The sequence below is a fragment of the Notothenia coriiceps genome, unplaced genomic scaffold (assembly GCF_000735185.1).
Source record: "Notothenia coriiceps isolate Sejong01 unplaced genomic scaffold, NC01 NC01_scaffold00037246, whole genome shotgun sequence".
Taxonomy (NCBI): domain Eukaryota; kingdom Metazoa; phylum Chordata; class Actinopteri; order Perciformes; family Nototheniidae; genus Notothenia; species Notothenia coriiceps.
In genome coordinates, this window is record NW_011369947.1 from 15915846 (window position 1) to 15927188 (window position 11343).

General features: G+C 38.0%; 1 protein-coding gene across 1 annotated transcript in view; it reads left to right on the forward strand.

Annotated features, from left to right (window-relative positions):
• LOC104966471 (glutamate receptor ionotropic, kainate 2-like) overlaps nucleotides 1–6284 on the forward strand; it is a 61842-nt gene extending 55558 nt beyond the window's left edge. The window contains exons 5-7 of the mRNA XM_010795658.1: nucleotides 1702–1927; nucleotides 2168–2418; nucleotides 3121–6284. Coding sequence (XP_010793960.1) covers nucleotides 1702–1927; nucleotides 2168–2418; nucleotides 3121–3315 — 672 coding nt within the window. The 3' untranslated portion in view covers nucleotides 3316–6284. The remainder of the gene's footprint in view (nucleotides 1–1701; nucleotides 1928–2167; nucleotides 2419–3120) is intronic.
• Nucleotides 6285–11343: the final 5059 nt, after the last annotated feature.

Genomic DNA, 11343 nt, shown 5'->3' on the forward strand with positions numbered 1-11343 from the left:
GCCCCTTAGCCTTTAAAGGGGACCTATCATGCTAAATGCACTTTTGTATGTCTCTTATACATAAGTATGTGTCCCCGGTGTGTCAGGGAACTCACGCAGCGTCGGAAAATAAAACCCTCTCTCTTTTCCTCCGTACCCAAATCTCTAAAAACGGGGCTATAACGGAGCTGATCCAGATTTGCGTCCGATATGACGTAATATCGGAAATGTAGGCTGGCTTTACACCCACGGCCCTATCAGAAACGTTGCTATGAGAAACAATGCCCCACTGTTTTGGACGTAATATGGTCGGTGTTTACATTAGCATCGCTAACACTCAGAGCTAACCTGTACTGGAGAGCATGTGTGTGAAGAAGCAGGAAATAAAAAGGAACTCACCTTGTGGTATAACCGGCAAGAGAGAAAGCCTTTGAGCTCCATACTGTTTCAGAGATAATCCTTGATAATCCATGATATGGCGTTTCATCACCGCAGTATTTAGTTTAGACAGTAGCTGCCGGGTCCCGCATGAGCTCAGACCCCTCCCTTTTTCTATCAAATTTTTTTTTTGTTAAGCTTTATACCCCAAATCAGCCCTTTTGAAACAGGAAGTGAAATGGAGGGATATGAGGCATGGCTAGAATGGGTGATCTGTTTGGTATTTTGAGCAAAACACTTCATAGACATGTTTTTTGTATATTTATATATATCTGAGACCTATGCTATTGCCTCAAAATAGCATGATAGGTGACCTTTAAAATACTACAGTACACCACAATACACTGTAATTCTTCCTTCTACTAGATGCATTAAATAACTCACCAGTAAATGTTTACGTGATTGCTGAGCAGGTACTCTGATATAATGTAACATTTGAAACGTCAATGGCATTAAGATACAATTAAAATAAGCATGTTGCATTATAAACACAATCACTGCTGACCAGTACTGTAGGTAATTTGAACCCCTCTTATAGGGAGCTGTTGTTATTTGAAGTTTCACATTTTATGCAAAGCATTAAGAGCGCAAGAAAGTAAGTCAATTGCTTCCAAGGAAAGAAGCTTTCATCTGTTAAAAGGTTGAATTAAATTGGTGGTTGTACAGCATGCCATTTTGTACACTTAGCTGTACTAAGCTGCCATATGGACATGTTCCTTCCTGACCTCTTCTTCTCCATCTGGACAGTCAAAAAAATATCATTAAAATCTAGAGACAAAGATGCCAACTTGGCAGCTCTTGCTATACATTTTAATTGGTGCTTTTAAGTTTTAATATCAGACCATTATTTCTCAGTTTTAACTGTAGTTCCACATAAAGAGGGGCTTATTATAATAGCATCTTTCACAATTTGAAATGGCTTATAGTCTTTAGACAGTAATTATCTACGATTAGACATGGCATAAATGTGACCTCATATAAAATGGCATGAAATACCACATAGCCTGATGCAAGACTAATGGAGAGGCATTCTATTATTGCTGCTTGGGTAGCACTTATGAGAAAAGATGTGCGCAAAGCTTCAATTTACTTTCCTGTAATCCTGTGACGATGGAGATCTGTAGAAGTAATCATATAAATCTATTTGGTCAATGGTAATTTTGTTCAAGCTCAACCTTTGTTTAGTGGTAATAGCATTGTATAATTGAACCATGTTCTTCTCACTTGCAGTCAGGTGTATGTTTAAATGCACATATCTAACCTGGATCTTTCCATCCCCTACAGAAATCCAAGGTTTCTACATTTGAGAAGATGTGGGCCTTTATGAGCAGCAAGCCGAGCACTTCCCTTGTAAAGTCTATTGAAGATGGGATTCAGAGAGTGCTGAAGTCAGACTATGCCCTCCTTATGGAGTCTGCAACTATTGATTACATTACTCGGAGGAACTGTAACCTGACCCAGGTGGGAGGGCTCATCGACAGCAAAGGCTACGGCATCGGCACTCCCCAAGGTAAGACATGCAAATACATTTGAGACACCGAGCAATATAAAAATCCCCCGCTTTTTTATACGTTTTCTGCTGCCTTTTAGAAGGATGAGGATGAGTAATTGCTTTTTAGACAATGCAGCATCATAATACATTTTTAGAAACCACTCAGACAGCATGCCAAACCGTGTTTATGAGCCTTATTATCACGGAATCCAGCTGGCGTTTCTGCCAAAGTAAAAACGGGCCTTATGTTGCTTTCAGGCTCCCCGTACAGGGACAAAATCACCATGGCAATCCTAAACATCTTGGAGGACGGGCGCCTACACATGCTGAGGCAGAAGTGGTGGAGTGTGAGCAGCTGCTTAGACGAAGAGCGTCACGAGACAGGCCCCTTGGGTATTCATAACCTGGGTGGGCTATTCATCGTGCTGGCATGTGGACTAGTGCTCTCCATTTTTGTGGCGATTGCTGAATTCCTCTACAAGCTAAGGAAGACTGCAGAACATGACCAGGTATATATCCCGATAAATTACACACATAATGAGATATGTTCTTTATTTCATCTTTATGTTGTGGTTCAGATGGATGGAAAACAAGTCAAACGTTAATTTAATTACGCTCCACTAGGATTTCGGTTTAATTCAGCCTCAATTTTAGCGCAGAAGTTTCCATGCCTTTGTTGTTATGACACTTATTCAACATAGCCTCTAACCCAAAGCCGTGCTCTACTCATGGTTTTTAGTTCAAACACGTTATAAAGGGATTTGCATGCCTGTGGATAATCCCTATGAGTACTTGAGCCATAACACCACAACATTTGCTTATTTTATCTGGCATAATTGCAAATTGGAGCATAGAGAATTAATCCATTATTAGTCATTGGAGATGTCAGAATAGCATGAGCTCCTAACTGTTCATAATCACTAATTTGAATCATGCAAAGTAAGTAGTTGCACGCATGCTCATGCATCATACTCCTTAACTCCCAGGAGCAATATTAAACCGTGTCCAGACTACGTGGGGTGCTGGTGAGATTTGATTTTGCTGACAGCCATGGACGCGCACACACACCATCTGTAATGATCTAATGCATGTTGTGTGCTCTTTAGACTGTCAACGCTCACTGCTGTCAGAACAATTTAAAGCTAAGGCATTTACCCCCCCGTCCCTTTCCCCTTCTCGCTCTCCTCCCCTCATCCTCCCTTTTCACCCAGAGGTCTTTGTGCAGTGTCATGGTGGACGAGATCAGACTGTCGTTCACCTACGAGAGGCGGGTGAAACACAAGCCTCAGCCTCCAGTCATGGCGAAGACGGATGCAGTGATCAACATGCATGCCTACAACGACCGACGACTCCCGGGAAAGGACAATATGAGCTGCAGCACTGGGATGACCCCCGTGTTCCCGTGACAATGTGTTCCACCCAGGGCAAGAGCCTCCTGAGCAGCGTGTCAGGGGGGGTACCAGAGACTAGAGACAATGGTATAGACGGGATAACCAGATTCACCATTAACCACAATGACATGGGGACACTAACTAAACATGGGCATCTCAAAATGGCAGCCTCAGCCACACAGGTATGACAACATTCACGACTGTATTCTAAACCACAAGAGGTAAAAGTAATATTTGCAAGAGGCTGGGGGAAATCGGTTTACCCAAATGATCGGTTTCAAGTCTGATGTTTACGTGCGCAACACAGAAACACAAGAAAAATATAGACTGTTCAAGGAAACAGTGAAAAGACTGACGAAATACGGACAAAAGCAAGAAGAAAGGCGGTGTTAAGAATGGCAATAAATTACAGATATACATGGAGGACAAAGAGCAGTTTTAGTTGGTGATCAGTTTTGCCCCACAATTAAATGATAAAACAAGTTCCTACTTTCATCCGGTTTTATACAAGCTTTCAAATGGCTTTTGATGGCAGTAAATCATGTTACCTTTTCGAGGCTTCAATGGTTATCTTTGAGTCATAGGCTACAGGTCATGAGACGAGATGTTTTGGTTTGCTGGAAAGGTATCTGCAGTATCGCTGCTGTTGGAAACCCATGGAGAGTCCAAACTGTTGGAGTTGATTAACTATATTGTAACACACAAGCAATTCATTATAAATGCAGAGATTGATTTCAGCAAAAGTACATTCTATGTCAAAAGGAGTTTTAACATAATGAAATTAGATAAAATATTGATTGCCAAAGATTTGAATATTCATCATATCTAGGTTCAGTACAGTTCAGGCCAGTTCCTTCTCACTTTGTTTTTAATAGAGCGCTAATATTGTTTTCAATGCAAAGTCAATATGAATGGTTTAAATGGGACTAAGGGGAGCAGTTTTTCCAACCATGCAAGGCAATATTAATACAAAGCAAATGTGAATTGTGGCAGTGTATTTTACTTGCCATCTCAAATTATTGTTGACAACAATATTGGCATAGGAAGCATAACAAAAAAAAAAGGATTTCAAAATAGAACATCTCTCCTAAACACAAGAAAACAACTTAATGAGAAGATCTTGATTTCCAAAAATCTGGTAAATACTGAGAATATAAACACATTTTAAACATTTCTTTGTTAATCTTTGATCAAATGGTAACAGGTCTGTACTTATAAATACACAGAAAAATATATTTAAGTCACAGAGACAAAAAGATTAGAGACTGTGACCTCCACACTTTTTTTGTTTTGTATTAAATGTACATTTATCGGTGCCATATCCATAAAACAACATTCAAGTGCGGCTAAGGGATTATTAAACATCCAAACAAACTACTTCTGAAAACTTGTTTGAACAGTTTCTTAAATTTGTGTGATTAATGCTTTTTGGCAGGAAACAGATTGTGTAGCATCATGAAACTGATTGAGAGGGTTTGGTTTTAACTGTGAACACATTTTGAAGGTTATCTCAGACTTGGAAGTCACAAGCTTTTTCTGTTTAATTTCCCAACGTGGACAGAATAAATCTATATGTGTAGTGCGTGAAAATGCTGAACGATAATGTGATGAATAGATACGATATGATGATTTTGTGTGGTCATGTTGACTTTCATGCCTTTTGAGTAAGTGTATATCTTCAGCAAATGTCATGCCGTAAGAAGATTAAGGAGTCTGTCAGCTGGGGGCCGAACGACCAGCAAACCTCTGTGAGGTTTACGTTGTCGATACGTCGAGTCAAAAAAACACTTATCTATAATCCAAGGAAAGTCCAATCTGTAAAAGTTAGCATTGGTTTGGTAGAGATCCACTGTATAATTGTCTATTGATTCCCTTCTGCAGAGTAGAGTATGTAGATAAGATCAGCAGGAGAAAATGTATTTTGCTAAATTTATACTGTTATAAATGAATTCTGTTCACAGTCAAATATGTTCTAGATGCTATTTATTTCATTAGAGAGGTCACTTTAACCTACTTCCTCACTTTACCCCAGTTCCACAGCCCTAAACCTTTTTTATTTATTTAATGGAAATGCATTATATAATAGTATATTGGATAACTATCATCCAGTTGGAAAACTGTATGTAAATCCTCGTTTATGATGACCGATATTTCTACAAGGTGAACATGAAATGGAAAGAATTTAGGGGACACTCTTAGAATAAGGAGAATTAGGGTTTATCTTGTGTAACTGGACCTTTACTGCTCTTAAAATCCCAATTAGGACCTTGTCTTTGGCCGCGGCTGACTCGTGGTTACAAGACATTGCTGTTACCCTCATGTGTACTGTAGCTTTCCATGGAGGTGATTCAAAGACTCAAGTTTGCTTGTATGTCACCTCAGTAATATGTGAAAATAATTGAAAAATTCATTATAATCAAAATTTGTTGGAATTACAACAGGGTTTCGGATTTGGCTGATTCAGTCAGTTTGGTTACTGAATATATACATCTTTTTTATAAATTAATGTGAATAATAATGTCATTTTACACAAAAATTGTATGAAATGTGAGAGAAAAGTAATTCAAAATGTAAGCTACATATCCTGTGTTCCATTAGAAGTGTGTGATTATGAGTTTAGATTTTCCAGCAGTCACAACAGTATGCCTTTTTATGTATACCTTTCTTTTTAGTTGCACAGCTTATATTATTTGGCAGAAAACCTCTCGAACAATACGATAAATATGTTGGTACCAACCAGGGTTTTCTTTGTTGACATGCAGAATTTCTATGAATATAGTTTTTGTAAGGTTTTGTAAAAAAACAGGGGGGAAAAAACGATTTTGTTTTCCTAGTAACTGTATGTGTTAAGAGAACATTAGAAAGACTGACATCCGAGTAGAACATGGGGAAATTAATCTAAATATTATAGAAAAGGTGTTGAATTATTTTCTTTTTAACACATTGTGAATAATTCAAATGTACAGTTTGCTGTATGGGTTATATGACATTTTAAATAAAAAATACAAACTGTATCTCCCCTACTGATTGATTGGCGTTTTGTCACCATTAGGTTAGGTTATTTATTTGTACCCGTAGGTAGATTATGTTTGCAGAGAAAAAGACAAGGGTTCCATCCTGACACTAAAAATAAACACAAACAACATACACATCTCAAATAAAAGGACTAGTAAAAGTACAAGTATACCCTGCTCAACCAAATCTCAAACATATTTAAAAAACATTTTAAGAAGGAAAACACTAGTACAAACATGGACATTCAAAATTCACAATTAAATAAATAAATAAAAATAGGCATCTGTGTGACGCTCCTACACTCTAAACCCGGATTTTATTGAAATTAAAATGTTAAGCTGTCATTAATAATGCCGTTCATGTTTTGTAAAAAGACTGTCATTACTAAAGCAAATGAGTTGTTTGCACTATTTAGCTGAAATGTGCATTGCAATAATCCTATTTAGTCCTATTTATCCTATTAACTTAACCTGTTAAGTTTCTTGCTTGTGTAAAAACGTAACCTGTTACGTTTTTACACAAGCAAGAAACTTAACAGGTTAAAACTTAACACACTTAAAAAAACTTAAGTGGTTTAAGGCAACGGGTTTCCACGCGAATTTCTAGTAAAGTCAACTAAGCCGGGCTAAGAGTGTATGATATGTTAATTGGTGCAATAGCTGCTGGGATAAAACTGTTTTTATACCGCTTCGTTCTACTCCTTGGGACAAGTAACCTCCGGCCCGAAGGAAGAAGCTTGAACCATGCAAAAAACTTCAACATTTGGCATGGAGACGTGAAATGTGAGTTCCTTATAGTTGGATATTTACCATCACTATATTTGCCCTGTAAGTAGATTCTTACAATCAAGCAATTATTAGGTTTTTAGGCTGAATGTAGCATTACCATTTATTACCGGATCATAGCAACATGATACATTTAGATTAACGTGGATTATATTTGATCAATGACAGCAGGGATCACAGCACTATCTAAATATAAGGTACGACCAATGAACATCAAAAGCACAGTGAATCATTAAAAGCAAGCAATTGTAATGGACCATAATAACAATTTTAGAATCATTGACTTTGAAGAAAACTAAGATTCCCAAATTGTGCACCGCTTGTATTCAGATTAAATATCCTATTGTGCAAAGTACACATAACAAGCAATGTGCAGCAAGGTTTTGTTTAAAAAATATCATGCTGATCCTATTATTGAATGCCAAACAATTTTGTATTTTCAATTTGGGAGCAGCATTATGTGACTGAAAGTCAAATTGAAGGGGCACATAGACATGGTAAACACACACCTTGGTTAATAAGCATGATTAATATTGACAATGTTTGTTGCCACATTTACTATTAAGGTCAAACAAAGCAAAACAGATTATGCTACAAAACTCACAATGACATGATTTAGATACTAAGAAGAGATGAGCAAACAGCTGCCTGGGTAGGTAGCATAATACAGGTTGGTAACTTCAAAACAGACTAATGCATACGGCAGCTCTCTGTGACCAAAAAAAGAAATGAAGGAACCTTTGAAGGCTGAACATCTAAAAGGTCTCTCAAAAGTGTCTCAGGGACAGGTACACAGAGTTATTCAGAACCATGAAACCTTTCCGAGGTAACATACACTGCCTTATAAGAAGAAACCAAAAGGAGCCTTTTTAAAAAGCAAGGATTATTTTTTACATTTTGAGTATACAAATATACAAGTATAGAAACAGCAAGCATGCAACAGCTGGATGTAAGGCCACTCAGGTCCATGTAGAAAGTCAAAGTAAACTTTATTGTCAATCTTTCAGTTTGTGTGTACAGACAGAGAGATCGAAATACCGTTTCCCACAATCCCGAATACAAAAACAAATGTATAAAAATATGTATGCAAATATATATATATATCTATACACAATCAAAAGACACATGTATACACATGCACACATTAATACCTAAATGAAAGCAAAACCATCAATATATACAAAATAACATTCGCTTCAGAAAGCAGAGTATTGCAAAACTACAGAGAAAAAGCGGAAGGAATGAACGTGTGTGCCTTCAATTGTGTTCATGGCTGAATATGTGTTGTGAGGTGAAGTAGCCATCGACTGCAATAGGCAGAGTTTAACCTTGCCGGCTACTGACGGCAGACGTGCATGTTGAGAAAGCAAGGGGAAACCCCAGGCCACAGCGTTGAGGAGCAGTGGGCGCATAATGAGCGATGGGCAGGAGCCTTTCGCCTAATGGGAAGATTTATTATCTCTCACTATCAATTAATCCCTTCGGACAGACCGGGGCCAGCAGGAGCGCATCAGGAGTATGTAAAAGAGAGAGAGAGGGAGGGAGGCAGAGGGAGGACGGGAGCCAGCCAAATGAAAAGAGAGAGATGTGAAAGGACATGAGAGGTTGAGGGAGCAGGAGCCGTAGGGCGAAATGGAAAGAGATGGGGTGAGAACAGGAAGATGGCAAAGAGAATAAGAGAATGATTTGAAAACCCACACAAATTTGAGAGCTCTATAGAGAGCAGAGGGACGAGAAAAAAAGGGTAATGACAAAGTCAAGAAGGTTGAAAAGTTGTTAATAAGATATGGACAAGAAAAAGGAATTGGGGAAATACATGAGATTGAAATAAAAGGGAGAGCAAATAATGAGTGAAGAAACAGTAGATAAAGAGAACTCAAGACATCTGGGAGACTCCAACTGCATTTAGATGACTGACCCAACACTGTGAGCTACTTTTAAGATTAGCTACATGTTCAGCTTAGCATAACAATCAGCTGGACTGCTGGATAAACAATGCAAATAAACTTTGGAAGAGGGTCAACAAAATAGACAATTTTAAGAAATGAGACATTTTCTAAAATATCCTGATGACATGATTCCATTCAGAAGCAGTTGTATGTGGTGGTGCTCAATTATGTTGGAGTGGCTTTTAAGAAAATGACTTTTTGTTCATAATGGAAAGTCTACGTTTCATGTTATGTTAATGGCCTCAGACTAATGTAGAACCATAACCTAGAGTGGTTTTGCATAGTGTTGCGTATGAAGTGCATAGCAGAAGGATTGAATGAAAAGACTTGCTGTGCTTTGACAGTCCTCTATATCAGTGGTTCTCGACTGGTGTTGAACTTGAATTTATTTTGAAGGCCCGATTTTCTAACCCTGTGCATGCAGTAGGCGTTGGACTGGAAGTACGGAGACCATGAACGGTTTTGAAAACTTCTGTCACGTAGTGATCATCCTCTCAATAAAACATCTTTGCTGATGTTTTTCGAGTCTTCTGGCCAATCAGAATCAAGATTGTTGCCGGAAGTCCCCACGGAGAATAACTTTGCGGAAGAACTCTTCTTTAATACATCCATGGGTACAACTTCAGATAAAAATGAACACATAATGAAATACGACCCCCGGTTTGATGATTGACAGGTCACAGAACAATGGGGGCTATCTACCCTTACCCACAAAGTAATTCACACAGACAAGTTCAGCTGTCAGAACAAAGTGAAAAACAAACAATGGCATAAAATATTATTATGTGCATGTCTGACTTTTTATGTTATACAGTTCAGCTTTGATCCCATCATCTCATTAAACCTTTTTTAAAAGCCTACTTTAGTTCTGTGAAGGGATATTAGGGATTTATGCACTGTACTTCACTTTAATTAATATTGTATGCTGAAAAGGGTATTACAGCACAATTGTTTGTTAAATAGATTTGAGCAGAGGTGGGAGTAAGTCCTAATGTACATGTGCAAGTCATGTGCCAGTCTCAAGTCTTGACCTACAAGTATCAAGCAAGTCCCAAGTCACTGTGGTGAGAGTCAAGCAAGTCAAGTCAAGTCATACGAAATTCTGATGAATAAGCCCAGTTTCCACATTTAAATCAGTTAAAAGACAGTGGTTATGAAAATGGATTCAACCCACACTATGATCTTCATTACATACACAGTTAATCATTTGAAATCTAATTTAGACCGATGACAGATTAATAATAACCCTAGAACTGCAGACAATATAGCTAGGACTCATAAAGTCTGTTCAAAAAGGCAGAAATGCCATTACACATATTTAATTTAAATTGCCGTTAACACTAAAACCGCCAACAGCGTCAGCACCTACATAGATATCATTTTCAAATCATTTCATTTGTTCCTCTTCATAATTTCCTTATAAACTAAGCAGGACGATTTAAAACTCACTTAATTGGGTTAATTTTGAAATGGCTTCAGTTTATCATCATAACAGATCAAAAAGTTCAGATTCATTTTACAATAAATCAAGGAATTATGCACTTCTACAAACAAAAACAACATAATTAAAACATTTAAACAAACTACTAAAAGTAGATGAACTACATTATTCAAAAGTTTACAGTAACTTCTGATAATAACACAGGGGAAATAAACGAGGCATCTCTTTTCCTCTCTCTCTCTCTCTCCTCTCCTGACAGCCCGTCAGTATCAGGGTTAGTCAAAATGAATCCCTTGGCGGTTCTTGTGTTCATTTACCCCGTTTTGTCTTCTCTTTGCAATGCTTAATCGATTTGAAACCAAGTCTAACGTAGCTTAAACACATTCACGTACCTTTCTCTGTGGGTTTTTTTTGTAGTGACGAATGAAGTTGGATGTTGTGGCGGTCCTGTCACTGATCTTTATGCTGCAGACCCTGTATACCGCTGCTCTCTTCTTATTACCGTCATCGACAACATAATCCTTGAATCCAAATTTGACTATTTTTGGAGTAAAGCTAGCCGCTGCCATGTTAACTGACACTCCTACCTTCTAGAGGGTTGCCAGGTTTGCGCGCATGGCGCTTTAATCACCCAATCACGTTTCGAAAAACTAAACGTAATATCTCAATACAAAAACAAACGCAAATATTTAATTTTAAAAAGTCAAGTCCTTTCAAGTCATCCATTTCAAGCTTAAGTCAAGTCTTTTATCAATGTTAGTCAAACAAGTCTCAAGTCCAAAAATATGCGACTCGAGTCAAGTCAATCATGGGACTCGAGTCAAGTCATGTGACTCGAGTCCCCACCTCTGGA